Source organism: Cricetulus griseus, chromosome 6, assembly GCF_003668045.3.
Source record: "Cricetulus griseus strain 17A/GY chromosome 6, alternate assembly CriGri-PICRH-1.0, whole genome shotgun sequence".
NCBI classification, from domain to species: domain Eukaryota; kingdom Metazoa; phylum Chordata; class Mammalia; order Rodentia; family Cricetidae; genus Cricetulus; species Cricetulus griseus.
Window position 1 is genome coordinate 149,986,935 of NC_048599.1, and position 26,055 is coordinate 150,012,989.

At 44.5% G+C, this 26,055-nt stretch overlaps 1 protein-coding gene across 1 annotated transcript in view; it reads right to left on the reverse strand.

Annotated features, from left to right (window-relative positions):
• Window positions 1-4,649: 4,649 nt before the first annotated feature.
• Nr6a1 (nuclear receptor subfamily 6 group A member 1) overlaps window positions 4,650-26,055 on the reverse strand; it is a 193,691-nt gene continuing 172,285 nt past the window's right edge. Inside the window, 6 exon segments of the mRNA XM_027423649.2 lie at window positions 4,650-9,581; window positions 11,450-11,602; window positions 13,412-13,533; window positions 20,854-21,108; window positions 22,711-22,935; window positions 25,110-25,264. Coding sequence (XP_027279450.1) covers window positions 9,493-9,581; window positions 11,450-11,602; window positions 13,412-13,533; window positions 20,854-21,108; window positions 22,711-22,935; window positions 25,110-25,264 — 999 coding nt within the window. The 3' untranslated portion in view covers window positions 4,650-9,492.

A 26,055-nucleotide genomic window follows, 5' to 3' on the forward strand; every position in this document is an offset into this window, starting at 1 on the left:
AGACCCCATTCCGGGCAGTGTAGGGGGCGGGCCTGCTGGCAGAAGCAGAGGCTGTTTCCGCTGCACCCCTTATCAGCCTACTGCCAGATGTTCAGATCCGATGCCAATGTCAGAGAAGTCCATAGTGCTGGGTCAAGGCCATGGCCAGCAGGAGCCTCAGCTGCATCATGCGGGGGGCTGGGGGCCTTCTCTAGACCTGCTGGCTTTTCCTCCTCCTGTGGCTCACCAGGCTGGACCACCTGGTGAGGGTGGGAAAGACCAGGTGCTTCCAGGGGGCTACTTCTTAAGGCGGAGAGCCAGGGACTTGTGGAGGTAGTGTCTGGAGACTGGCAACATGTAGATGTGTGTGCTATTGCCCCCCCCCCCCAACACACACACACACAATCCCCCACACAAAGTACAGAATCACATGGGGACAATTTGGGGTTCATTTCAGAACCGTCCACCTCAGTACCTCTCTGTGTCCCAACCTGCTCCAGCTCCTGCTCTGCATAATGCTTAGTGCCCACCCCTCCTTCCCATCCCCCCAACTTGAGCCAAGACTGAAGCCAGAACTGAAGTGTCTCTTGGTAGCTGGTGCTGTTCCCAACATATGCTCTTAGAAGCTGCATGCCCTCCAAGGACGGCAGGGCCAAAGGGACCTGGGACCTTCTAGAATGAAGCCTGGTGGAGCCCCTCCAGGCATGGGCAGGTGCTGGTACTGGGTGTTCAGTGGTGCTGAACCTCCAGCCTTGGGCCTGGGCTTCTCTGCCATGCTCCTGGAGCGTGCAGCGCAGCTGTAGCCCCTTCCTGGGGCAGCTTATCTCAGAGCGCACACGCTTGGCCCTCAAGAGGTGACCCAGCCTTGCTCCCCACATTCCTGTCCAGTTCTGCAGCCGGTAGGCCCCCCACAGCTCTGAGACTAGGCCTGTGCTTTGTGGGTAGTCAGCTGCCACTCAGCTGTACCCCTGCTCTCTTGGACCTTACCGCCTACAGTCACTGTAGGTATCCCTTGGCTTTCTCTGTTTTCTCTGTCTTGATGAATCTGTTTATTCCCATATCTTTCTCTTGGATTGCCCCAATTTGTTTCTCTCTGCTACTTTCAGTGTTCTAGTATGTTTCTTTGCTTTTTCTCCAGGGTCCTTAAGAGAGACCAAATTTGGGGACACCTCTGCTCTTCTGACTCAGTGATCATCCTCAATGGGAAAGTACATGAAAAGTTAGACCGTGGTGAGGGGAACCAAAGGGCCTGGGAAAGGGGATGCCTGTCCTGAAGCCATGGGGTGACTGCAGCAGGATACATTTAGGCCCTCTTTTGACCACCTAGGAAGCCATCCCCCGTAGGTACACAAACCAGGATCTGGTGGGCTGCCCCATGCAGTAGAGAAGGCTGGGGTTGGGGGAGGGAAGGAAACTGGGGCTGGAGGTCTTGGCCTGAGGACCTCCTTCCTGTTTGTAGGGAAGTGACTGCCTCAGAAAGCTGCTGGGGGAGAGGAGGGAGGCCATGGTGACTTCCGGGAAGCTAGCCAAGAGCCTGAGGCCACCCTCCCTGTGCCCACATGGGGCCCTCCAGTCCTGGCTTAAAATAGTGCAACTCCTCCATTGATGTTGGATCTAGCCTGGACCTTGAAGGGCTGCAGCAATGATTTGTGCTGCTAATAGGCTCTCTCTCTCTCTCTCTCTCTCTCTCTCTCTCTCTCTCTCTCTCTCTCTCTCTCTGTGTGTGTGTGTGTGTGTGTGTGTGTGTGTGTGTGTGTGTACCCAGCTACCTAGTCCTAGATAGACTATGGCCTAAGGCTATCCTGGCCACAGTGAGAAAAACCACAGATCTCAAACCTAAAGCCTAGGATGCAAGTTTCAGCTCCTGTGCTGATCAGCTTTGAGACCTCTGTCTTGTGTCTGCCTGGCTTTCAGTCAAAATGAGACAGTGACATGGCCACCACTGAGCCTTCCAGGGCACAAAGTGGATGTTCAGAATTGGGCAGCTCCTGTTGGCTGTGTGCTTCCTTACTGCACTCCACTATTCCTACATGCTCTTAGGACTGGGTGCAGAGCAGGGAAGGCTTGTGGAGAGGGAGCTTGCAAGGAGGGCAAGGATGGGGCTGTGGTCTCCATGGTGAGACTTGTTGCCAAGGGAACAAAGTCTCCAGGAGCCCTGGGTCTGGCAGTTGGGCACTTTTGCCACAGGAGCTGGCAGGCTGATTGTTACTACACCCAAATTCTTGATGGGCAGCCAGGCCAAGGCCAGGTGGAGCAGAGAGGAGGCTCCTGGCTTTGCTGGGCCTCTGCTGTTGAGGTGGAGGGGGTGTAGCTTCAGCACAAAGCCTCCTTGTATGGATAGACTTCAATAAGCCCTTAGAGTTAGCCACTGTCATTCATAAATTCCTGAGCCACAGGTACCATCCTCTACTGATGGACAGGGCAAAGTGGGGATCACAGAGGCATCTATCTGGGTCAGTGTTAAACACCAATGTGTAAGGGATGAGCGGAGACCCCTTGTTGATGCTCCTCCTGTCTCATCTCACAGTTGCCAAGGGAAGTAAACCTTGGAAAGGATTCCTTGCAGCCAGACCACCCTAATTCCATCACCCTCCCCTGCCATCATTTCTGGATGTTTCTGGCTTCACTGATGGAACCTGAAGCATGCAGCTCCTACAGCTGGTTACACAGAGACATCCTCATCTCCAGCTTGGTGAGCTCAGTGGACACACTTTGAATAGGCACGAGGCACTCATTTCTATTCACTCGTGAGTGTTCCCTAGTTAGGTCACTTACATAAACTACCCTCTCTGGGCTTTTTCAGTTTTCTTATTTGTAAAATGGGATTACCTCAGCACAAACCTTACTGGATTGCTCTGGGGAGTAAGTGACCTCATGCATGTCACTACAGTCTATGCCTACGTCACTTATTTTGGTGCTGCAACTGAACCTGTCCATTCTTCCTAGACTATAACCTCCTACACAGGGAGCTCGTAGCTTACCATTACTTAAGAAGCCACTTAGGTATTTACAAAGCACTGTCTGACATTTTATCCCATGGAATGCTGACCTAACAGAACTTTCATTGAAAAATAAGTAAATCTGATGTCAACCTGGTCAGGCTAAAAGGTAAGACTTCTCACAGCCTTGGCTATGCAAAGGAAGCTTGGGAATCTGGGAGGAAAATAAAGAGTGTGGCTTTTCTTCAGTTTCTGGCCACAGACTTTCTTTTTTTTTTTTTTTTCCTTCCTTTTTTTTTGGACAGAGCCTTCACAAGTGGCTATGTTCACAAAAATCATATAGACTGTTTGCCTGTGGTACCCCAGGGGCACTGGGGGATGTCACTGCTTTTTAGCCCAATTAGGCTTGGTCTGTATATACAGTTTACAGGATCAATCTTCTATTGTTTGGTTTGTTTTTGAACAGAGAAAGGTTCAACCAAAGGCTGTTCATTCCTAAGCTGTTACAAACCCCATTTGTGCTCAAAACTGCTGAAGGAGCAGGGAGGAAGCTGTTGTAACTTTGGTATCAGATGGACCTGGATTCAAAAGCTAATTCTGCTGCTTGTTCATGTGTCATCTTAGGCAAAACTTCCCTGAGCCTGTTTGCTTCAGAGAATAAGGATTGACAGGGCGTGGTGCAGGTGGTTATAGGGTGCAGCTGTCACTAGGCAGCCAGTGCACTCCCTTCTTGTGCCTGTTTCTATCTGCTCCCTCTTGAAGACAGCCTATTACCTCTTTCTGTGGTCCCTTTGTTTCAAATCACCTCTTTCAAGCCTCAAGGGCTCTTTGGTACCTTGTGCTGGGCATGGAGCATAGAAGGCAGCTGGGTGTCCCTGTTTCATGCAGAACAATTTAATAGAGTGAGGAGACTCCTCTGGCCTTTATCTTGTCATCTAGGAGTCTCCCTCTGTCTTTACAGAATCACCCAGCCTGAGTGTGTGAGCAGGATCACAAGATGGCTGGGCTGTGGGACTAGTAGGTCTGGGTTCAACACTCTCTCTGTGTTGCCTCTGGCCACGTCCCTTAACTTTTTAGTCACTATTTGCTCACATCCTAATATATCTCCTCCTTGGTTTTCTGGAGTCACCAAGCAGGCAAGGCAGGCCAGCATCATCCAGCACACTGCTGTCACTGATACAGCTGACACTCAACAGATAGATGGACTTCTCCCCAACTCCCAACTCCTTCCAGTGGTGCTCCAGGGCCCAATGGCTCCCCCAAACTCAACGTCTTGCTAAGTTCTTTTGTTTTATGGGATCTTGGAACAAGCTTCTGTGGTACATAGCTCTGACCCTGGTGACCTTCAGAACCAGTCTCATCAAGGAAGCCCCCCACCCCTTTTGTTTCTTACTATCTGTCCCCATCCCAAGTCATAGCACTCTCCTCACAGTACTTCAAAGTTCTATGTATATCCCACCAGGCTATCCCCTAATTGTGCAAGTCTTCATACCATTCTCAACTTTATTTTTTTCATTTAAAAAATGAAGCAATAGTCCTTGAACTCACTGTGGTCTAAGTTTATGGAAAAGCAACACAGTGCCCAGCAGGCACTGAGATTCTGGAGCAGAAGTTTTTCTGCCAGGCTCTCTGCAACAGAAATAGATGGTGTTGGTTACAAGCAGGAGTCCATGCCTCAGGACACTGGGACATCCCTCCCCCAAGCCCCAGATAAGCTTCACAGACAGATGGTATGTGCAGAGGATTCACATTTATTGGTTCAAATACAGTACCTAATGCTCGCTAAACATGCATTTCACACTAATTGGTCACATTTCCACAGGTAGTCAATTCACAGAACAGGGCCCACCCCTTGCCAGCAGGCAAGTGTGGGAGGTAGCAGAGGGCCTGAGTAGCCTGTAGAGCCCGCCAACTATCATTTGGTCATGCAGGGTTGATGGAGCCAGGCTGGCAGGCAGCCCTTGGCCGGCCCTTTGGGAACAAGGGCTCAGAGACATCCTATTCATTCGATTCCTACGTAGGACCGTGGGATGACTGGGAGGTAGCCTGAGGTAGGCTCATGATGCACTTGCCATCAAAGCCCCTGAAATCCAAGCTATGGAGGTCAGAAGGCCTCTTCCAGGGGAGGCTTGTCCCTTGCTGGGCAGGTGGAAAGTACTCCCCAGACACTGCTCAGACAGTACAATACAGCCACAAGCCCCTATCACAGGCCACACAGACAAAAACACTTAACAACCAGGGTTTCGTTCCCAACAGAAACATGTAAACACATGGGAGCTATTCTTTTCCCACAGACTCCTCAGAGGGGAATCCATCAGGATGTCACTCAAGAGGTAGTTTGTTTTTTTTTTTTTTTCATGGAAATTTGAGTTAAAAACATTATCACCTATTATATTTCATCTAAGAAAAAGGTCATCAAAGAGCAAGAGAACCCTTTGGCAGGGCTGGCTTCAGGGTTTGGAAGACTAACTTCCACCAGTAGCACATTTTTCTTGGGTTTGGAGCAGGCCCTGGCCTTTCCCACAGCTTCCATTTAAGCCTACATCTGATAGCCAAGCAAGCTGGGGTCTATTTAGGACTACAAGCCAAGAAGAGGGCTTGTCCTGGGCAGAAGGGCCAGACTTCCTATGAGCACCATTGAGGCTCATGTGTAGGATGGTCAGTAGTTTTGAGGAAGCCCAGACCTAGCCAAAGAGGCAGCTTGCTTCTAGCTCAGTAGATTGGGGCTGCTCCCTCTGAGGAAGTGGTCAGGGTTTGACTCTCAAGTCCAGGAAAGATGTCACTTGTGGCAGCCAAGAGCAGGCTTTCTGGGGACCCTGTAATTAAATACACATCCCTGAGCTGTGGCCCCAGAAGTGACTGCTTCAAGGCTGACCGGTTTCCAGCACCTGGTGGGATGATTGCCATTTTTCATCCTAAGACACAGATAAAACACTTCATGGACACTGGGCATGAGGAAAAGGGAGGAGGACCAACGGCAAAGGGGCATGCGGGTATTCCCATGGACCAAGGTGGGGGAGTCAGTTAGTGGGTTGTCTTTCTAAAATTTTAAGAAGAAAAAAAAATCAAAGCTCAATAGAAGGGCTTGTCTGAAGGGCTGAATTTCTTAAAAACTGCAAAAAAAAAAAAAAAAAAAAAAAAAGTAATAAGGAAAGACCACAAAGAACAGTATTCCAAAGACAGAAACATAGAACGTCTGCTCAGCTTTCTGCTCTGTGGGAAGCCAGGGTCCTTTACTTTGGCTAGTCTTAGCCACAACTTAAAGACTGCCTGTGGTCTATGTGTCTCATTATTCAGGAAGTCAAGAACAAGTAAGAGAGGTGCAAGACAGGAGGCTAGACAGCTGACTCAGACCGTGTGGAGTGGGCAACTTTGGTTGATGCCTCTTTGTTCTCCTACCCCTCCTGGTTCTACCATCAGCCCATCAGGATGGGGAGGTTCATTCATGCCCGCTTCAGCCGTAGGGTGGCCCTGGGGACAGGGTGTCCTGAGCCAGTTGGAGTGATTTGAGATGAGTTGTAGGGAATTTCTACAAACTAAGGGTGAGACCACTAAACCCTGCAAAGGACACTGAAGGTCTACAAAAGGAGGCAGAGAACATGAATTACAAAGCTCCAAGACTCCAAACTTTTGTCTTGGGTCAAGCAAACACATAAGAAAAGGAAGGGGAAGCCTGTAATGATTTTGACATGATGCAAGGAGATGGATTCTCCTTTTCCACATGTATTTTTTATGGTGGAAAAAAGTCTCACTCAAAGTGAGTACTTTTAGTGGCCAGGATCAGAGAGGACAAAAGAGAGAGGAATGAGAGATAACGTGCACACATTTTTCCTTCTTCCACTAGCAAAAAGGCCGCCTGTTAACCAAACATTATGGGAAAAAAGGCAAAAACAAGCACACCAAACCTCCCCCTCCAACCTTTCTCTGTGTCCTTCAAACCAAAATCACAAATACATCTAGTGGCTGACCTAATGTCTCCACACTGCCAGCTACACTCCTACCTTCTCCTCATAACACCTGAGTTTGCAATGCAGTACATTCACTTTACCCTGTTTTAAAAGAAGCCCATGTCAGAAAAAGACTGGGTGCAGAAGACATTAAAGGCAGTCCACAGGTCAGGCTCCAGCTCAGAACACACAGCCACTTGGCTCAGAGATTCTGCAGGGCTCTTGGCAATGAATGGGCTCTTTGTTCTGTGGAATCTGCTGCAAACATTTGTAAAAATGGATTTGTACAATGGCAACTTGCAGAACCTTTCCCCCACTCTACAGATTAACAACTTGCTCTGTTTAATACTACATTATTGGAGAGACATGTTTTTGCCTCATCAGAGCTTTGACAGTCAACACATCAGGTAAATGCTAATTTGAAAAGCAATTTCAAAAACTAACAATTTGACAAATGGAGGTCTAAGCAAAGAAAGCTGCTGCACACAGGCTGTCTCTAAGAGGTTGTCTCTGATTTCCAGCTTGAGGAAAGTAGCCGAGACTCTGACCTGGAGCCAAAGAATGTGGTCTGCTTCATTAAATACAAATATTCATGCAATCAAGAAAAATATTGTGAACTTAGAAACAAACAGACACATCAACACATACAAATCTTCCCACAACATGTGAAAAACATTCTGTTTGGAACCTTCCTGAGGAACACATCTCTTTTTTTTCTTTCTCAGAGAGGCGGGGAATAAGACTGAGACGTAATGCTCTGAACTTTGGACATCGAGGGGCATTAGGTGTCACTTTGCTGGTACCTGTAACATTTTACTAGAGAGAGAGAAGCTCTAGTGAAGACTACCTAGGATACACAAGATGTGGTAGCCTTCTGGGTAAGTGAACTAGGCTTCATTGGGAGTAAACAGTTCCTGACCAAACAGGCTCAAGGAGATACTGTGGGTGTGGCTTGCCAGCCAAGGGAAGCAGCCAGTGAAGCATCCATCTGGGGACTGGCTGTAGTTAGGCATGGTGTGGGCAAAGGAAGTAAAAGCAGCTAAAACAACTCTAACACAAACTTGGTGTAGTCCTGGCCAAAGCCTGGAGGGCAAGAATTCTTCCTAGAATTAGGTGGGGCAGGCAGTAAAGCAGAAGGGCTCAGGCTGCATCTGCAGAGGCAGTAGGAAGCCCTTAAACACATGAGGTAGTTTAAAGCCCCTTCCCCTTCCAGGTACTTCTGGCTCCATCCCTCCAGGCCTTGGTAGACCAGACCACTGATGATAGTTGAAGGAAGATCTGGGCTTCTCTGAGTCTTGGCTTTCTGTTTAAGAACCCTAGTAAATTGATCTCATTTTGGAAATAATAAGAGAACTTACAACAAAATTTAGGAGCCAAGTCTCTGGTTCTTTCTACTGTTTAAAAATGTCAATGTTAGTCAGGTGGTGGTGGCACACACCTTTAATCACAGTACTCGGGAGGCAGAAGCAGGCGGATCTCTGAGTTGCTAGTCTACAGAGTGAGTTCCAAGAAAGCCAGGCTACACAGAGAAACTCTGTCTCAAAAAAAAACCAAAATCAAAACCAAACCAAAAGAACAACAACAACACAAAATATAAAAACAAAACAAGTTTTGGATTTGGTTCTGAGGATAAGGTGGGGTGAAACAGGGGCTTCCACAGGAGTCTATTCTGTCAGCAGCCTGGCCTTTGTCCCTCTATCCTTTGAGGGAAACAAGTGAAAGGAAAACAAATCAGAAATGGTATCCAAATTCAGAACAGGGCATTTTCCTGTCACATTTCTAGAGGACAAGGAGTCAAATTCACAGGAGAGAGGGATGGAGTTTGAAGAAGGTAGGCCTTGGTAGATCTGGATCAGGAAACTAGGCAGCTGTGAGCCCCAAGGAAGCTGGGAGGCAAGTCCTACATACTGATTTATTGTCAGGACTCTGCTTGGATGAAAAATTGACAGCAGCATTCAACAGACAACAGTGTGTGGGGCGGAAGGGGTGTAGCAGAAGGCAGGAGCCCTTTGAGCTTGTGGGATGAGGTGATTGCTAATCTTCATCAAACATTGAAGAATAAGATGAAAATTGCCTGTAAAACGTCCTGCCTGCCTCTATAGTACATCTCCCTATATCATTTTGATCATTTGGCATACTCTTTTGCTTAGTAAGTCTGTGGCTATAAAAAGGCAGTTTGTTCTCCATCAGACAAGTGTACATCTGTTAAGAAATTGTGGAAAAGGTAGAGATGGTCATATCCCTGTTTCCATTGAGGTAGTTGTCTTTGTCAATATTATGGAAATAGTGGTCTAGTCCATCCCACCCTCTCCCTCAAAATACAAAAGAACTATCTCTAAACAATGACAACACGGTAACATTAAACATCTTCACATTCTGTAAACGGCAAGGAAATGCATCTGCTGCATTCACACAAAAGCATGTGCATCATGTTGAAGGCCATACATTCAACTCTGTCGTGAAATAAATATATAGAAAATGAGGTTAAAAACAGACAAACAAACACATTCTTCTTGTGATGGAGGGGCTGCCCCACAGTCTCCATCTTGGTCTCTCTGGCTCTTTCTTCTGGAGCCTGTCCTGCCACCCATGGCACTGCCAGCACCTGAGGCAGTGCAGGGGACAGGTCACTCCTTCACTGTACTTGTCTTGCAGGAATGCAGCACCACCTTAAAGAGGAGGGGCAGCTGCTCCAGGGGCACATTCACCATTTTTCCTAGGTAAAGGGAAGAAAGGACATTAGCAGCAGCTACTAGGGAAGGAAAGACTGTCTTGTCTCCTCTCAGGCTGCTGGGTCTCCTTGGTGTAGAACAAGTGCAGGACAGGTATCAGGAGTACCACAAAGGTCACAAGGGTTAGATAATGTCAGGGTGTCTAGGCACACTCTTCCATCTGCTACACTGACTATGTGCCAGCCAGTTCAAAGCATTGTCTTATTTGGACTCATAATGATTTTTGTGATTGCTTTTTACTCCATTTTATAGCTGAGGACCTGAAGTGGAGAGGGAGTGTACTAAGCTCTTTGTAGCTAAAATACTAGAGGAAACTTGCTTCCTACCAACTCTTTAGTATTCTATTAATCTCTGCTCTCCAAAACAGAAAAAAATGATTAACGAAAGTAATAGGGAAGTAAGGAGAAGAGTTACAGGGGCAAATACAATTGAAATGTCTGGAGATAAAAAGAGTTGGACAGGTCCCGTCCCCCCCCCACTGTTGACTGCTCAAAGCATTAAGCGCACACACATAGTGTAAGCAAAACATCTAAGGCTGTAGTTCTCCTTGACAGTACCTTAGAGTCACCTGGAGGGCATTAAAAAATATTGATGCCTGGACTTCTCCCCATACCAATGAAGTTGGAATGTCTGGAGATGTAAAAAAGAAGGAAAAAAAGCTTTCCAGGTGATTGGAAACACTGCCAGGTCTAGCTTGTTAGATTGCTCTATGGCTCAATAAATAGAGGAAAAAAATCTGTCAGACTGACATGTTTGTTGTGGGATATTTGCATATTGTGTGAAGATATGTTGTGATTGGTTTAATAAAGAGCTGAATGGCGAAGAGCTAGGCAGGAGGCATAGGTGGGACTTTGGGGCAGAGAAAGGAGGTAGGAGGAGATAATTGAGGTGCAAGGGAGATGCCAACAAGACATGGAAGGAGTCAGACACACAAAAATGAAAGAAAGGCAAAAAGCCATGAGGCAAAACATAGATTAATACAAATGGGCTAACTTAAGTTATAAGAGCTAGTGGGACAAACCTAAGCTAAGACCGAGCTTTTATAATTAATAAGTCTACATGTCGTTATTTAGGGCTGGCGGGAGAAAATCCCATTACACGTTTTCCTTCAAAAATTGTATTACTGAATTTTACAGAAAAAAATCCCAGTCTAAACATCATCACCCAGGGCCGGACGTTGGTGGCGCATGCCTTTAATCCTAGCACCCGGGAGGCAGAGGCTGGCAGATCTCTGTGAGTTCGAGGCCAGCCTGATCTCCAGAGCTAGTGCCAGGATAGGCTCCAAAGCTAGACAGAAAAACCCTGTCTCGAAAAACAACAACAAAAGAAAAAAAAAAAAAACAAAAAAAAACAAAAAATCATCACCCTAGTGGGTGTTGGACATTGAAAACAGGGATCCTCACTATCTGAAGTAAAACAACAACAAAGGTTATGTGTTGAAACAGACCTACTGTCAGGAGCTTAGCAAAGGGCTCAAGACATAGACAAAATTCCTTTGTAAGCATAGGAGCTTAAAGGTACCATTTTATATGGCCCTGGAAAGAGTATGTTCAATTCTAGGAAACATAGTTTTTAAAAACTGGTATATAATTTGCATATAAAATTCATTATCTTAAAGTAAACAGTTCAGGACATGAGGCAGAGATACTGAGTTTCATATGGTATTCTGTAGAATACCAATACTTCTTTTCTAAACGGAAACACAAACTTCCTATTCGAGAGTTAGAGTAGCAACTCCTTCCGCAGCTGGTGACGGGCCTAGAATGAACATCCTGTGAACCTTGCTTATCTCAACCCCTTCACAAGTTTGGAGAAGCAAGGAAGGGTTGGAAGCCTGGACCCAGAATATTACCTGCAATGTATCGGATCTCTGGCAAGCACATCATAAGATCAGGAAAGCGGTTTGGCTGATGTGTGTATTTATATTCAGTGAAATCCTGACAAATGTACCAATACCGCTTATTGAGCTGTTCCAGCTGTGAGGCACTGGTCAGACCCCTGATATCTGTGAAAAAAACAAAACAAAACAAAAATCACACAGGGAATGGGATGGTAAACACCAGTTTTTGCTTTTTTAATTGAGAAGTTATTAAACATGGTCATAACAGAGATGTTTTCTTCTGATGTGGAGAAACTAAGATTTGGATAAGGTAAATGAAATAAGATAGGAAAGAAGAGACACAGGAAAATGACAGTCCTTTGCCTGAGCCCTAAGTGCTAAGCTGGGTATCTTAACATCACATCAAGTCTTAATACAGGGTATGGTAGCACAAAACAGGCACCAGTGAATGTGCAACAAGTGGCTAATTCTTTATCCAACAAGATTTCATAGTGTCTTTGAAGCGGAGGTTATCAGAAATATTGGTAATATCTATAAATTCAGAAACCTGACATGTACCATCTCCAGTATCTATATATTCTTGCTATTCTATCTTGATTGTATGTATGTATGTATGTGTGTGTGTATGTATGACTCTATCTAAAGTACAGGAGATAAGGAGCTGGAGAAATGGCTTAGAGGTTAAGAGCACTGGCTACTCTTCCAGAGGTCCTGAGTTCAATTCTCAGCAACTACATGGTGGCTCACAACCATCTGTAATGAGATCTGGCCTTGGGACATAGAACACTGTATACATAATAAATAAATCTTAAAAGAAAATCCTGAAAAAAAAGTACAGGAGATGAATAAAGCACATTGTATGTACATCATACCCAGCTATTGAGGCCCAGTACACATCTCTCCTCCTCTCAGAAGTTGCTACTCATCTTCCCTACATGCAGTACAATTTGTGTATTGAGTGCTATTGGAGTGTACACTCTTCAGGGACCTGGGGGCTGGTCTGTTTTTTTTTTTTTTCCTCCTCCCCCACAACCCTGCCAATGTTTCTCATATACGGTACAAGGCTTGACTAGAGAAAGCATGTAGGTCACCTGATAAATGCATGATGTTATACAGACAGGAGTAGGAGATCCACCCAGTTACTGGAGGGTAGAGTGGGGAGTAGTGGCAAAAAAAGAAAGCCTGATCAAGAGTCTCTGGCCTGGAAAACTGAGCATAGTGAGACAGCACTTTCAAAGCTATAGGGAACAAAATCACTCAGGCCCATTCTGAGAATGGGACATTCAAATGCTACCTTTGATAAAAACAAAACAAAACAAAACAATTTTCCTTCATGGGCCAATTGCCAGCAACTACCACGTGCCACTTGTTGGTGATATGCCTATAAACCCACTGGACTCTTCAAATGGAAGAGGAGTCATGTGCACCACCACTCTTCTCTGGAGCATCAGAGTCACTGTCAGCCTGTCAACCATGGCCTTATCTCCAACAGTTTCATCAGTCACCCTGCTCTTCTTCAGTTGCTGGTAAAATTGGTACATATTTTAAATGACGCATGTTCTGTCCTTGGTGTCTCTGTTTAAATGCATTAAAACTGACTAAACAAAGCAAATCCTCTTCCTTCCTCTGTGAGTTATAGAGATTGTGGCATTTAGATTTCAAGAGAAAAATCCAAAGCACTCCTTACACTGTAGAAGAGCAGGGTGATGACTCCCTCTAGTCATCTCTCACCCTGTGTAGGCCTTCCAAGACTGATGGTCACGTGATGTAACAGACTCTGTAACAGTCCTGGAGATGGGAGGTGGGGATGGGAGAAATGGGGAGTGGGTGTGTGTGTGTGTGTGTGTGTGTGTGTGTGTGTGTGTGTGTGTGTGTGTGTGTGTGTGTGTGTGTGTGACACAGAAGGGCAAATGCTTACTGGCAAAAACAAAAACATAAAACAAAGCTGCTGCCCTCACCTCACCACCTACTCACCTTGATTTAGGAAGTTAATTGCTTTCATGCATGCATATTCCTCATTGCTGACCTTCAGTTGATGGAACTTGTGGTATAGGTAGATAAGCCGTTCAATCACCTCCATTCCTTCATCACTAAATCTAGAGAACAGACACAGGTTTTTACCTGGGGTACTGATAGCAGCAAAGGCCAGAAAGGGCAGACAGAGATTATCTATGAAATTCCATGTGGGGGAAATGGAACCCACAGGAAATCCATGCTCTGTTTGGTAGCCAGTGTAGATTATGCAGATTGCTGTTTCCAGAGTCAGGCAGAGTCAAATAAAATCAGGTTCAAATCCAACTGCACCACACACAGCTGTGAAAATCGAGGAAGGTTATTTGATCCCTGTAAGCTTTGAGATCCCCCTCTGCAAAATGTTTGCCTGCTTATGCTAAGAGTGAAAGGAGATCTGGGATAGAAACCAAGAAAAATGTGACAATATTAAGATACAGCTTTTGTGGAGATGCAGTCTGCAGTATCAATGATAGCTGCCACTATGAGAACCTCAGCCACAGTGTGGGAAACACTTCCAGTTACATTTGTTTAGGTTCACTGTTTCTAACGAGACTAAGATTATATGCAATAAAATAATTTTAGTTGAATCTCTGACTTCAGTCCAAGGGGGAAGAAAACACTTGCTTAGTCTTTACATCACAAGAGCCTTTGTGTTGTTCATTCTCAACCCTATGAGCTGGGTGAAACAATCACTATCAACACAAGATGAGAAACTAAAGTTCAACATGGAGAGAGGACTGGCCCACCAACACATAGCTACATGGTGGGATGAGACCCTGGAGCCTGGACTAGCTTCCTGAGGCTTTTCCAGTATCTCAGGTGGTCTGCTTATGCAGAACAGACAGGCTGCTTAAACTATTTATACGTAACTTCTTTTCACCCGATGAATTCTTACATGACCCTAGGTATATAGGTAATAACATAGGTACACAAATCTAACACTAATAATAAACCATAGTGAAAGTCATCTTATTTGTACTCTTTTTATGTGTTGGTGTATGTGGCATACGAGTGTGTGTGTGCGAGTGCGTCTTTCACTACTGTTCTCCACCTTATCTTTGGGATTAACAATTTCTAATTGAATTTGAACTTCACTAATCTGGCTAAACTGGCTGGACAGCAAGCCCTGGGAATCTGCCTGTCTCTGTTCCCTTTCAGTGCTGCAGTTATAGACATTCCCAGATTTTTACATGGGCGCATGAACTTGGGGGTCCTCATACTTGCATAGCAAGAATTTACCAGTTCTAAGCCACCTCTCCAGTCCCAGTAAATTTACTTGAAGACAACTCTTCAGCATGTAATTTTACTATTGACTAAAAATAAAATCAACTTTGCATACTAATGGGACAGATATGCTTGTTATTCAATTAGATCCCAGTATTTGACACTGCAGTACACACAACAAAGTTTCTCAGAGTTAATTTTTTTGTTTGTTTGTTTGTTTTTTGAGACAGGGCTTCTCTGTGTAATAGCCCTAGCTATCCTGGAACTAGCTCTGCAAACCAGGCTGCCTCGAATTCACAGAGATCTGCCTGCCTCTACCTCCCAGGTGCTGGAATTAAAGGTGTGGGCCACCATGGCCTGGCTTTTTTTTTTTTTTTTTTTTGAGACAAAGGCTCACCATATATATCCTGACTGGCCCAGAACTCGATACATAAAACACACTGGCCTCAACCCAGAGATTTGATTGATTGTCTCTGCCTCCTGAAAGCAGGATTAAATGAATGTTCTATCACATCTGGCTTAATTGATATTTTGATCTTATAGCCATCAATGGTTTAATATGAAATGGCAGAAGTAGATTTAGGTTCATTTCAGAAATTGTAGAAAATTCTGTCCTAATCCCAAGTCAAATTCATTTAACAATTTTTTAAAATTAAATTCAAGGCAGAAACTCAAACAACATTTTTTTTTTTTTAAAATAGGGTCTCATGTTGACCAAGCTCATTTTGAGATAGCCTTCAACTCCCAATTCTTTTGAATCTATCTCCCAAATGCTGAAGTTTCAAGACATGTACCACCACACCTGGCAAAAATAAAATTTGACATAATCTGAAAATATGTAATTTGACACTTAAAATGAGGAATGATGACAGGATGGCACCCAAACTCTTTGTTTCCTGTAAGTAAACCATCAATGTTTCTATAAGAGCAAAAACTGCAGTGACATTGGACCTGAGCTAAGGTATCTCAGGCATGTGTAGCATTGCATGCACAATGCAAATGAGTGCTCAGAGCTGAGTGGCAGAGAAGCGTTCATCAATATATCCAAGGAGACACTGTGGGTGCACAGTGAGTTTGATTTTGAATGAATGTTTGCTTGTTGAAGGGTTAAAACTCTTTCAGTACTGACACTTGTTTTGTGCCTTCATACACAGTGTCATTCAAGGTTGTGACACATAGTTTAGGAAGCCGGGCTCTAGCAGAGAGAACCTAAATCTGGCCACAATTTCTACTTTGAGCTAGAAAATGAGAAGCCTGGGGATAGAGCATGTTTTAGGTAAACAGCCCCAGACATGCCACCAAAGCAAGGAGCACCTCAGTTTGCTGTGTGAGCTGCTGTGAACTGTAACAGCTAATTCAAGTTCCTCATTGTTCTAGCCCAATGGCTTTAATGACTTTATTAATACTTTCCAAGACTGTCTAATAAACAAATTCATATTGAGTTTGTCTAACACCCTTACCAACCATTCTACCCACGTTGAATGCTGGGCACTTTTAGTATTTTACATATATATAGCCTTATCCTAATTAAAAAGTTGATTAATCAAACTCTCCTTTGCCCATGTGTGTGGCAAGGCTTAGTGTGGCCAGTGACTGTGCTCCTGACATAAAAGGCTCTTTGGTATTCTTACTTTCCTGACAACTTGTGAGATGAACTATATACCTCTGTTTTAGGATGAGGAAGCAGAAAGAGGTGACTCTCTCAAAGTTACACAGTTAGAAAGAGGCAGGGCTTTTAAATTCCCACCATAGGGGCTTTCCCAGGGCTGTACTACCTACCCAAGCCCTGTCAAGTTCTTAAGTGCAACCTGGGAAAGGCTGCCACATGCTATCATGTGAAACCTTAAAAGCTTTGGGTTCCCACAGCAGCTCATCCCTAGGAGATGCTGGGTACTTCTGTGCCACTTGCATGAGTCTTTGAGGTTAAGACCATTCCTCACAAAAGTACTTGCTGACTACTTAAGTTGTTGAGAGAGAAAAGAGCTTCAATTCCCTGTAGTATCTGCATGGAGGGGTAGGGTGGGGATAGGCTGAGGTGGGGCATAGCAAAGAGAGCAGGGAGGATAGTGATCACATCTGTCTGGTGGTCAAGCAATGTGGCAAGCACAAGTAATGCTCTGTCCCTTAATCAGCAACTCCTTGCCCCAGAGCTTAGTATGGCACGGCAGGACTTGCAGGTGTGTGGCTATCATCCAGACCCTGAGCTGGCAGTGCCAAATCTGTTCCTGGCTGTCTTGACCTGGGGGACACAAAGGAACTCTCAAGTGCTTGGGCCTATACATATGTCCAAGCTCTGCCCTTTTTCTTGGGGACAGCACACCCCTTCTCCAAATATCTTATAAGAAGCCGCCATCATAGTCCTTTGGCAGTGGTCCCCACTCAGTCTCCACAGCTTGGCTGCAAAGCTTTCCTCCACACCCGCATCCCACCCTTTGACAAACAAAGCTGTTCTCTGTTCGACAGGCCTGCTTTCTCCTCCAGCCGTTCCTCCTCCACATCTGCCCACTCCACAGTTCTGATGCCCCTGTATTCCCTGTCTACAAATTATCAGCATTCAAAGCCATAAAGCTGGACAAACATACCCATTCTTCTCTTAGGTTCCTATCACACAAGCATACTAGGACAAGGAAAACATTCCTGCTAGGATCCTCCAAACCATTGGACCATTCAGTCAGCAATTGAAGCTGACACTATGTAAGTTATATGCTAGTAAGGGGCAAAAAGGAACAGCTCTCAGTCCCATTCATCTAAATGTACCCTCAGCAGCAGTCATCAGGTACAGTCTTTACAGAACTGTCACCATGACATGCACATATAAGTCAGATTATAGCTCCAGGATACATTCTAGAAAGTCACTCCTTTCTAAGCATCTGGGATTAGGGTAATGGTGGAGATTTCTGGCTTTGGAACACAAAAGACCTGCGTAGGAATCTTAGCTCCATCTTTTTCTATCTTTGTAGCCCTGCATTTTCATCTCTCCGAAACTCAAGGTCCTTATATCTGAGTCTCATAGGATGGCAGCAAGGACTCAACAGTAATTTAAGTAAAACAATTATAAAAATTGGTGTAACATATCCTGTTGACCATTATACATTCACAGTATTACTATCAGTCATTCTCCTGTAATAGGGAGCAAGAAGACTGTTTCCTGAGCCTGAGAACTAGTCAAAAGTGCCCATTAAAGTCCACCTAACTCAAAGCATCTTCTCCAGGGAGTCAAAGGGCTGGGAGCAGGCCCCGGCTGGTGCTACAATCTGCTTTAAATCACATTTGTCCACCTCTGTGTCTGATAACAGTCTGACTAGGAGTAGGCACCATAAACTTGATTCAGTATTGAGAAGAGAAAAGGAGCTGGTCGTGCATCATCTGGGAAGCCTTTTTCTGACAGCGGGCACTCACACTCAGAAGCTGTAAGAAGCAAAGGCTGCCTGGGGGAGTGGGAGTAGTACAGCAAAGTAAGAAAGAGCTATGGCCAATTAAACACTACACCCTAGGCTTCTAGCAGAGAGGGGATGCTTGGCAGTGATTAACCTAACTCCAGAGGCTTAGCTTCCAGATCTTATTACCTACATGCAACTCAGACTCCACAGACACCCAAGCCAAATACAGGGTATCTTATCTCCCATATGTTCTTCCTTGATACTTTACCTTAGCTAAAATAACCTGTGCCCACCTGCCCAGCAACTACCACAACTTTCCTTATTCAGTAGCTCTGCTGACTCCATATCCTTGACACCGCTAGCTTGATGTTGCCCTCTCTTCCCGTGGCACTGCTCTGTCATCCAGGCCTTCTTTTCTTTCCCACGGACACAGAGCAAGCCCCTGTTCAACCCTGCTCTAGTCTTGACCACACCAAACAGCCACAGAACACTTTCTCAAATGTTACTCACCCAAGTAATTCCTGTGATGCAATGCTACCAAGAAAATAGTGTCTTTTCTCTTTATTTTTTTTGTTTTGTTTTGATTTTTAGGCAGGATCTCACTGTGTATGCCATGCTATCCAGGAAGGGGCTCTATAGACCAGGCTAGCCTAGAACTCAGAGATTATCTGCCTCTGCCCAGTTCTGGGACTAAAAGTCCCAGCTCTTCTAGGGTCTTTCTGTATAGCAGTAAAATTTGCTCTGTAGACCAGACTGACTTCTCCTGCCTTCACCTTGCTCTCTATACTGTACTAAGAAAATTCTCACTTCAAAATGCAGCTCAAATGTCTGTTCTTATGGTAAGCCAAGTATGCAAGTACAGCCTTCATTTCTTAGTCTGGTTTGAATAGTCTTTACATCCTCCCTCCTCAGTCTCCTTCAATCAACTTTACATTATAGATTGTATCTGTTACTATACAATGAGAATTGGGACTCTAAGGGTCAGAAACCATGTCTAAACTGGGTGTAGTAGTACATAGCTATTACTGAAGCTACTCAGAAGACCAAAGCAGGAGGATTCTAAGTTTGAAGCTTGTCTAAGAAACTTAGTGAAATCTTATCTCAAAATAAGTGAAAAATGCTTAGGGATGTTATCTTTTGTTGTTGTTGTTGTTTGTTTGTTTGTTTTTTAAGACAGGGTTTCTCTGTGTAGCCCTGGCTATTCTCAAACTCATAGTGATCCACCTGCCTCTGCCTCCTGAGTGCTGAGATTAAAGGTGTGAACCACCACTACCCTAGGGATGCTATCTTAATGGTAGAGTACTTACTTATGTAGCATGTGCAAGGCCTTGGGTTTAAATCTCTGGAACCATAAAGAAAGGAAGGGAAGGAAAGAGGAATGAAAGACAGAAACCTTATCTGCATGGTTTGTCTTCCTAGAATCCTTGCCCCCAACAACTACTAACATATTCAGTGCCTACAGAGGGCCCAGAAAACCTTCCATGCTGTAGGGAATGGAACTTAGAGGCTGATTCCACTGTTGTAACAAGTCGTCTATCCCAGGAAGAGCTTGTAGTTCTCAGAAAAACAGGGAGACTAGGCTCCCTGAGGACAAGTCTACAAACCAACAATACCACAGCAAGCTTACTGCTATCCAAACAGCCCTTCAATCCAAAGTTATAAGCTGGAGACAGAAAGTTGATGGAAACAATGAATTAGATACTATAGACAAGAGGTTAGGTCATCTGTAAAACTAGACAGCTCTGTCTATAGGTAGGTGCACCCTGAAGCCAGTAAGCAAGGAAATGCTAGAAAAGCAAAAGAGCAAGCCTATTCCCAGACTCCCACTCAGCTGTGCACAAGCTCCTGAAGGTCTTGAAGCTTTGCTCTTGCTTAAATGTTGGCCTTGTTTTTATGTAATACACAGGATGGTGTGACTGATGTACCCAAGTCCTGCGAAGAGTTAGAACTATCTCCTCCATACCTCATTTACCCTTGTTATGGGTAACTTTAAATTGTATGACTTCTATTATTTAAACTGTCCAAAAAAGGTGGTTTATTGAAATGTCTATTTAAATGTGAATTAAGCTACAAGACATTTCATATGAATAAATTAATAAACCAGAAAAATTATTGAAACAGATAATCGTCTTAATTGGGGGGGTCAGAAATTAAGGGTCCCATTTTCCCTAGGTCTTCAAAGAAAGTGAATAAAACAGTATGTGGACAGGTCTCTTAACTTCTCACCCCACCTCAGGAACCACAAAAGAGACTAAGCAGTCAGATGGAGCACACAGGTGGGGATGGGAATCGATGGGACAAGCTCAAGACTAGGCTCTAGATTAAAATCCAAAACCCTTAAGGACCAGGCTCTCTGAACATCAACTTTCTTATCAATATACAAACACAATTGTGTCTATGCTACCGTACATTATAAGAAAGAATCAGTAATATAAAGCTGACTACAAACGATAGCAAGGTAACTTCCAAGTCCAGAGTCGCTTCCCTTGGGGGCAGGTAGAGTTTAGATTTTTATTTTCCCCATATATATCATCCTACTAATGTAGACATAACACTGAAGCAACATCTTAGCACTCTGACAATCTGACTGATTATGACACATAATCATCATCCCTGCCTTGTTGGAGAGGTACCTACTCTATCTACTCAGAACCTGTGGTTTGGCCGATGACACAAAGCTAGTAAGTGACATAGTATGTGGGATTTAGTGCTCCCCGTTTGAAGACTAGGTAGCTGTGCTTCACAGGGAGGATAATGGCTTGGTTGCTCAGGATGTCCTCCCCAGTTACCAGCTCTCACCTGTGTAGTTCTTCATCAGAGGGTGAGTACTTGGCAGTGACATCAGCAAGCTCCCCAAAGATCTGCTTGCTATAAACTGTGAGGGATGAGAGCAGGATCAACTCCTGCCATGTAGAGCTCAAGAGGCACGTGTAATCCTTGATTGAGAGCTCACAGAAGAAAGGCAGCTTCTTGATCCAGGCAATCTGTCTAAAGAGCAACTCGTCGGCCAGGCGGCAAAGCAGAGCAAATAGCTCTGCTTGTGTCACAGCATATCTGGAGGTAGGCACAGGACAGAGTCACTTCAATCAGCAAAAGAGTGAGGGTAGGAGCAAAGGAGGAGGGTATTCCTTAAGGACACTTGTATGTCCTTAGCAGCAGACCCCTTGCCCTTGACCATGGATTTCCAGTTTCACTCAACATCTTATAAAGGGTAGAGCTGGGGCAAGCAAAAATCTGGGGTGAGGGTAGTGGGGCAGTGAGATGGTTTGCCGAGAAGAGGATGCTGAGGGGAATGGAGGTTTAGGAACTTCTGGAATTATGAAGGACTATCACTTTTTTTTTTTTTTTTTTTCCCGAGACAGGGTTTCTCTGTGTAGCTTTGGAGCCTATCCTGGCACTCGCTCTGGAGACCAGGCTGGCCTCGAACTCACAGAGATCCACATGCCTCTGCCTCTTGAGTGCTGGGATTAAAGGCGTGCGTCACCAATGCCCGGCAGGACTATCACTCTTAATGTTGGTGTTCTCTGATGTTTGATGTCTTGGAAGAAATTCTTACTCATTCCTGCTCTAGTTTTGGTAGTGAAAACTCTAATGCAGTGGGTCTAGAGCATACCCAGTATAAGGAACAGCAACCACACATGAAAGAAAACAAAAACAAAACCCAAAGCCAAACATGCCTCAGAGTCAGACTGCTGAACAAAACAGGCATTCAGAAGCCTTTCCTGTCCTCACTGTGCCCCCTGGTGGCAACAGCTCAGGAACCAGAGTGGTTCAGACTTTGTGAACAACTATTTCTCAGCTCTAGCCTAAAGGGGCCTCTGAGTCTCAGCTTTATTCCTCTCAAGATCCCTACTTCCCTTGTCACCCTCTTCCTCATACCCTCCATAAAAGCTTTGTGGGATCCTTTCTGTATGTATTTAAGTTTACTCTTCTGAAACTGGAGCCTAGTTGAGGATCTCAGGTCACCTTCTAGGAGGCCTAAGATTAAAGACTCTAGCGACCCATGTTCTTTACCTAAGAAGTAATGGGTGCAAGAATAGGTGGCCCAGATGCTGAACTAGGTAACACTCAAATAGAGCCAAATGCAGACTGTGGTATCTCTTCCAGACATTTAGGCCTGCACCAAAGGCTGCTAGTCACATGCCATGGGCATGTTGGCTACAGATATAGATAGGTCACAACCAGTTAGGATTGCCAGGCATGATACTGAACGCCTTTAATCCCAGCACTCAGGAGGCAGAGGCAGGCATCTCAATGAGTTCAAGCCAGCCTGGTTTACAAATTAAGTTCCAGAGCAGCCAGAGCAGTTACACAGAGAAGTTCTGTCTTGAAAAACAAACAAACAAACAAACAAACAAAAAACCAAAAACCAAAAAAACCAATTAGGGCTTGAATTATTTAAAAACCTTAGGCATGATGTGGAACGTATTTCTGGCACAAAGGCAACCATTTCAGGGCTTGGTATACCCATAAAGAAATGAAGGCCTTCAATCCAAATTTCATAGGGACTGAAAAGTAACCTGAGCTCTCTGAGAAAAGATGCTTAAGGAAACAAGAGGGACCAATCCCTTCAATGACAAAGCTGTGTATACATCTGGTGCATGGTAGGGGTACTTTGAGACTTCAAGGGGGCCAAGCAGGACAGAATTCACTCACCCATCTTCAATCAACATGGGTGTGCCCAATGGTTCCAGGTCTTCTGCTGATATCAGCTGGTGAATCAGACTGTAGGACTGAGGGTCCAGGCTTCGAGCTTGTGGGGGCAGAAGTGGTGAGTGTCCAGAATAGCTAAAAAGGTGTGGTATGTACTGATAATGTGGAGGCACTGACATGCCCATGTACTGATCCCTGAACGTCATGAATCCATTTAGTTCCACAGACCTATTGGAGAGAAAAACTTCACATCAGGAAAAGTCATGGCAGGTTAAGCACCTGCTCAAAGGAGTAAGTCAGGAGATGGCTGAGGTGGTCTCTGGTCACGAAATCTGTGACTAATCAAGCCATGGAACAAAATTAATGGTTTCATGCACATCTACCTTATTACATTCCATCTGTGAGACAAGGACTCTGTGTGGGTATAGAAACATGGGGCTCAACACTGGCAAACTCAGTGAATCTGAAGAGGAAGGCATATTCTTCCCTGTTTTGGAAAAATCTAACCATTTTCTCAATTAACTGAAAAAAGTATCTATGTATTCGCATTTATATGTATTTGTAAGAGTGCATGAGTGAGTGAATTTCACAATGAATGTGTGGGATTGAGAGGACAACTACTGGGAGTTAGCATCTTCCACTTTGTGGATCCTGGGTTGTCTGAGGTAGTTGGGCTTGGCAGCAGGTGCCTTTACCTGATAAACCATCTCACCAGCCCATTATTTAGTTTTTTCTAGATACATCTTCTATAGCTGAGTTTGGCAAACTACAGCCTATAGGGAAGATCTAGCCTATGACCTATTTTCGGTAAATTAAGTTTTATTAGAACAAAGTCACACTCCTTGCTTTACATATGGTGTGTACTGCTTTTGAGGCACAAAGGCAGAGCTGGGGAGCTGGGACCCAGGCCAGGATTAGAAAGAGTTACTATATGACCTTTTATTTGTTTATTTGGAGACAGGTTCTGTATGTAGTCCTGCCTGTCCTGGAATGACCCTTTTTAAAAAGAGAATTTCTTTCTTTTACCATTTGCATATGTGCTTTGCACGTGTGTATAGGCCTGAGGTTGACATCAAGTGTCTTTTTCAATGGCTCTCTACCTTATGCTTTTGAGATAGGGTGTCTAACAGGACTTGGGGCACACCAATTCAACAAAATTATCTGGCAAGTAAGCCCCAGTGGCCAGTCTCCCTAGTGCTAGGAGGAGACACAATCTATATATTTCTCACTGCATATGTCTTTTATGTGGGTGCTGGAGATCGAACCTAGGGCTCATGATTGCAGAGCCAGCACTTTACCGAATGAACTATCTCCACAGGCACTACTCTGTGACATTTTATTTTTATTTATTTTATTCTTTTAAAGACTTATTTATTTGAGGGCTGGAGAGATGGCTCAGAGGTTAAAGCACTGACTGCTCTTCCAGAGGTCCTGAGTTCAATTCCCAGCAACCACATGGTGGCTCACAACCATCGGTTATGAGATCTGGTGCCCTCTTCTGGTGTGCAGATGTATATGGAAGCAGAATCTTGTATACATAATATATAAATAAAATCTTTTAAAAACAGATTTATTTATGTATATGAGTACTCTGTCTGCATGTTTGGCTGTATGTCAGAAGAGGTCATCAGACCCTATTACAGATGGTTGTGAGCTAACATATGGGTGCTGGGAGTTGAACTCAGGACCTGTGGAAGTGAACTCAGGACCTGTGGAAGTTTAGCCAGTGCTCTTAACTGCTGAGGCATCTTTCCAACCCCCTACCAGATGTGAAATTTCAAGAAAATACTTAGCCGGGCGTTGGTGGCGCACGCGTTTAGTCCCAGCACTCGGGAGGCAGAGGCAGGCAGATCTCTGTGAGTTCGAGACCAGCCTGGTCTACAAGAACTAGTTCCAGGACAGCCTCCAAAGCCACAGAGAAACCCTGTCTCAAAAATACCAAGAAAGAAAAAAAAAAAAAGAAAATACTTGTTAATTTTTGTCCTATATGAAAGATTTCTGGGGTGAGGACCCCTTCCATTGTAGCTAAAAGCTTTACTTACAGCTATTAGCTAACTTAAGAAAGCATGATTGCCTCAAAAGGCTTTAATCTTGAATTCCCCATAACACTGATTCTGGTGAGTCAGAAAAACTGTTAACTCAGTCTGCAGTCAGTGTACTGAAATGTTATTCTGCTAAATGAAACCTATGTGAATATGCACAGATGGGGCACTTATAAGTCTGCAAAAGACATGGCTTTGGAAAACTGGCCTGTGCCATCCTGGTCTCCAAGATTCTGAAAGACCAAGGGCACAAAGGCTGAGACAGCCTGGTAGAGGAGTACTCTACCAGAAGTTCTTTCGAGGTCTACTTGCTGGATGGTTGGTCCCTAGGTGATGATACTGGGTTTGCCTTTAGCTCACCTGGATGACAGTGTGGAGCCTGGTGAGGGCTGGTTGCTCTCTGAAGCCCTGTTCCCAGGGGAACTGTGGTCGCTGTCACCATGGTTGCTCCAGTGATTGGCTTCTTCTTCAAACTCCTGTCCAGACATGATTCTTTCAATCTCTTCTTCTGATATCTTTGACAAGAAATGGACACGTTAGACCTAGTATTGTAGATAACTTCCCGTTCTCTCTATAGGCCTAAGAGTTTATACTTCAGGTCTCTCTTACTCTTTGGACTTCTTTGGATATGCTCAGTATATTTGGACACAATCTTTGGACACTTGCCTTCTAGAGCCATGACTTTACCCTTGCCCATTTATCCTACCTTCAAGGCACAAAGTCTATGACTTTTGTCCTTGAGTCTTCACTTTCCTAACTAAAACTCATTCTTCAGTGGCAATTTCCTACTTGCACTAACCAATACTGAATGTTACCTCCTTTATAAAATTATCTGTCATTATTTATTATTCATAATTATGTGGATTCTGAGACAGGAAGGGCAGCATCCTAGTTAATGGTATAAATTCTGGAAGCAGACCACCTTTTTTCAAATTCAGACTATACCACTTCTAGCACAAACTTGGCAAAGTTACGAATGACCTCAAGTGAAGTACCTCCATCTGTTTGGTAGACAGAACAAAATCCCGATCTCATTGGATTCTTGTGAGGATTAACCAAATCAGATACTCTTGCTAGGAATCTAGCAAGAGGAACAATTACAGAAGCTCTGAGAGTTACAATATCAACATCTTTGGGTTGCTTTGTTTGAGACAGGGTATTGTTAGAGTGCCCAGGCTAGTCTGAAATTCCTAGGTTCAAGCAGTACTTCTGCTTCAGTCTTCCAAGTAGCAGAGACTGTAGGCCTGTCCCACCAAACTGGGCTGTCATTGTTACAGAACATCACTAAAACAGCCTCTGTAACAGC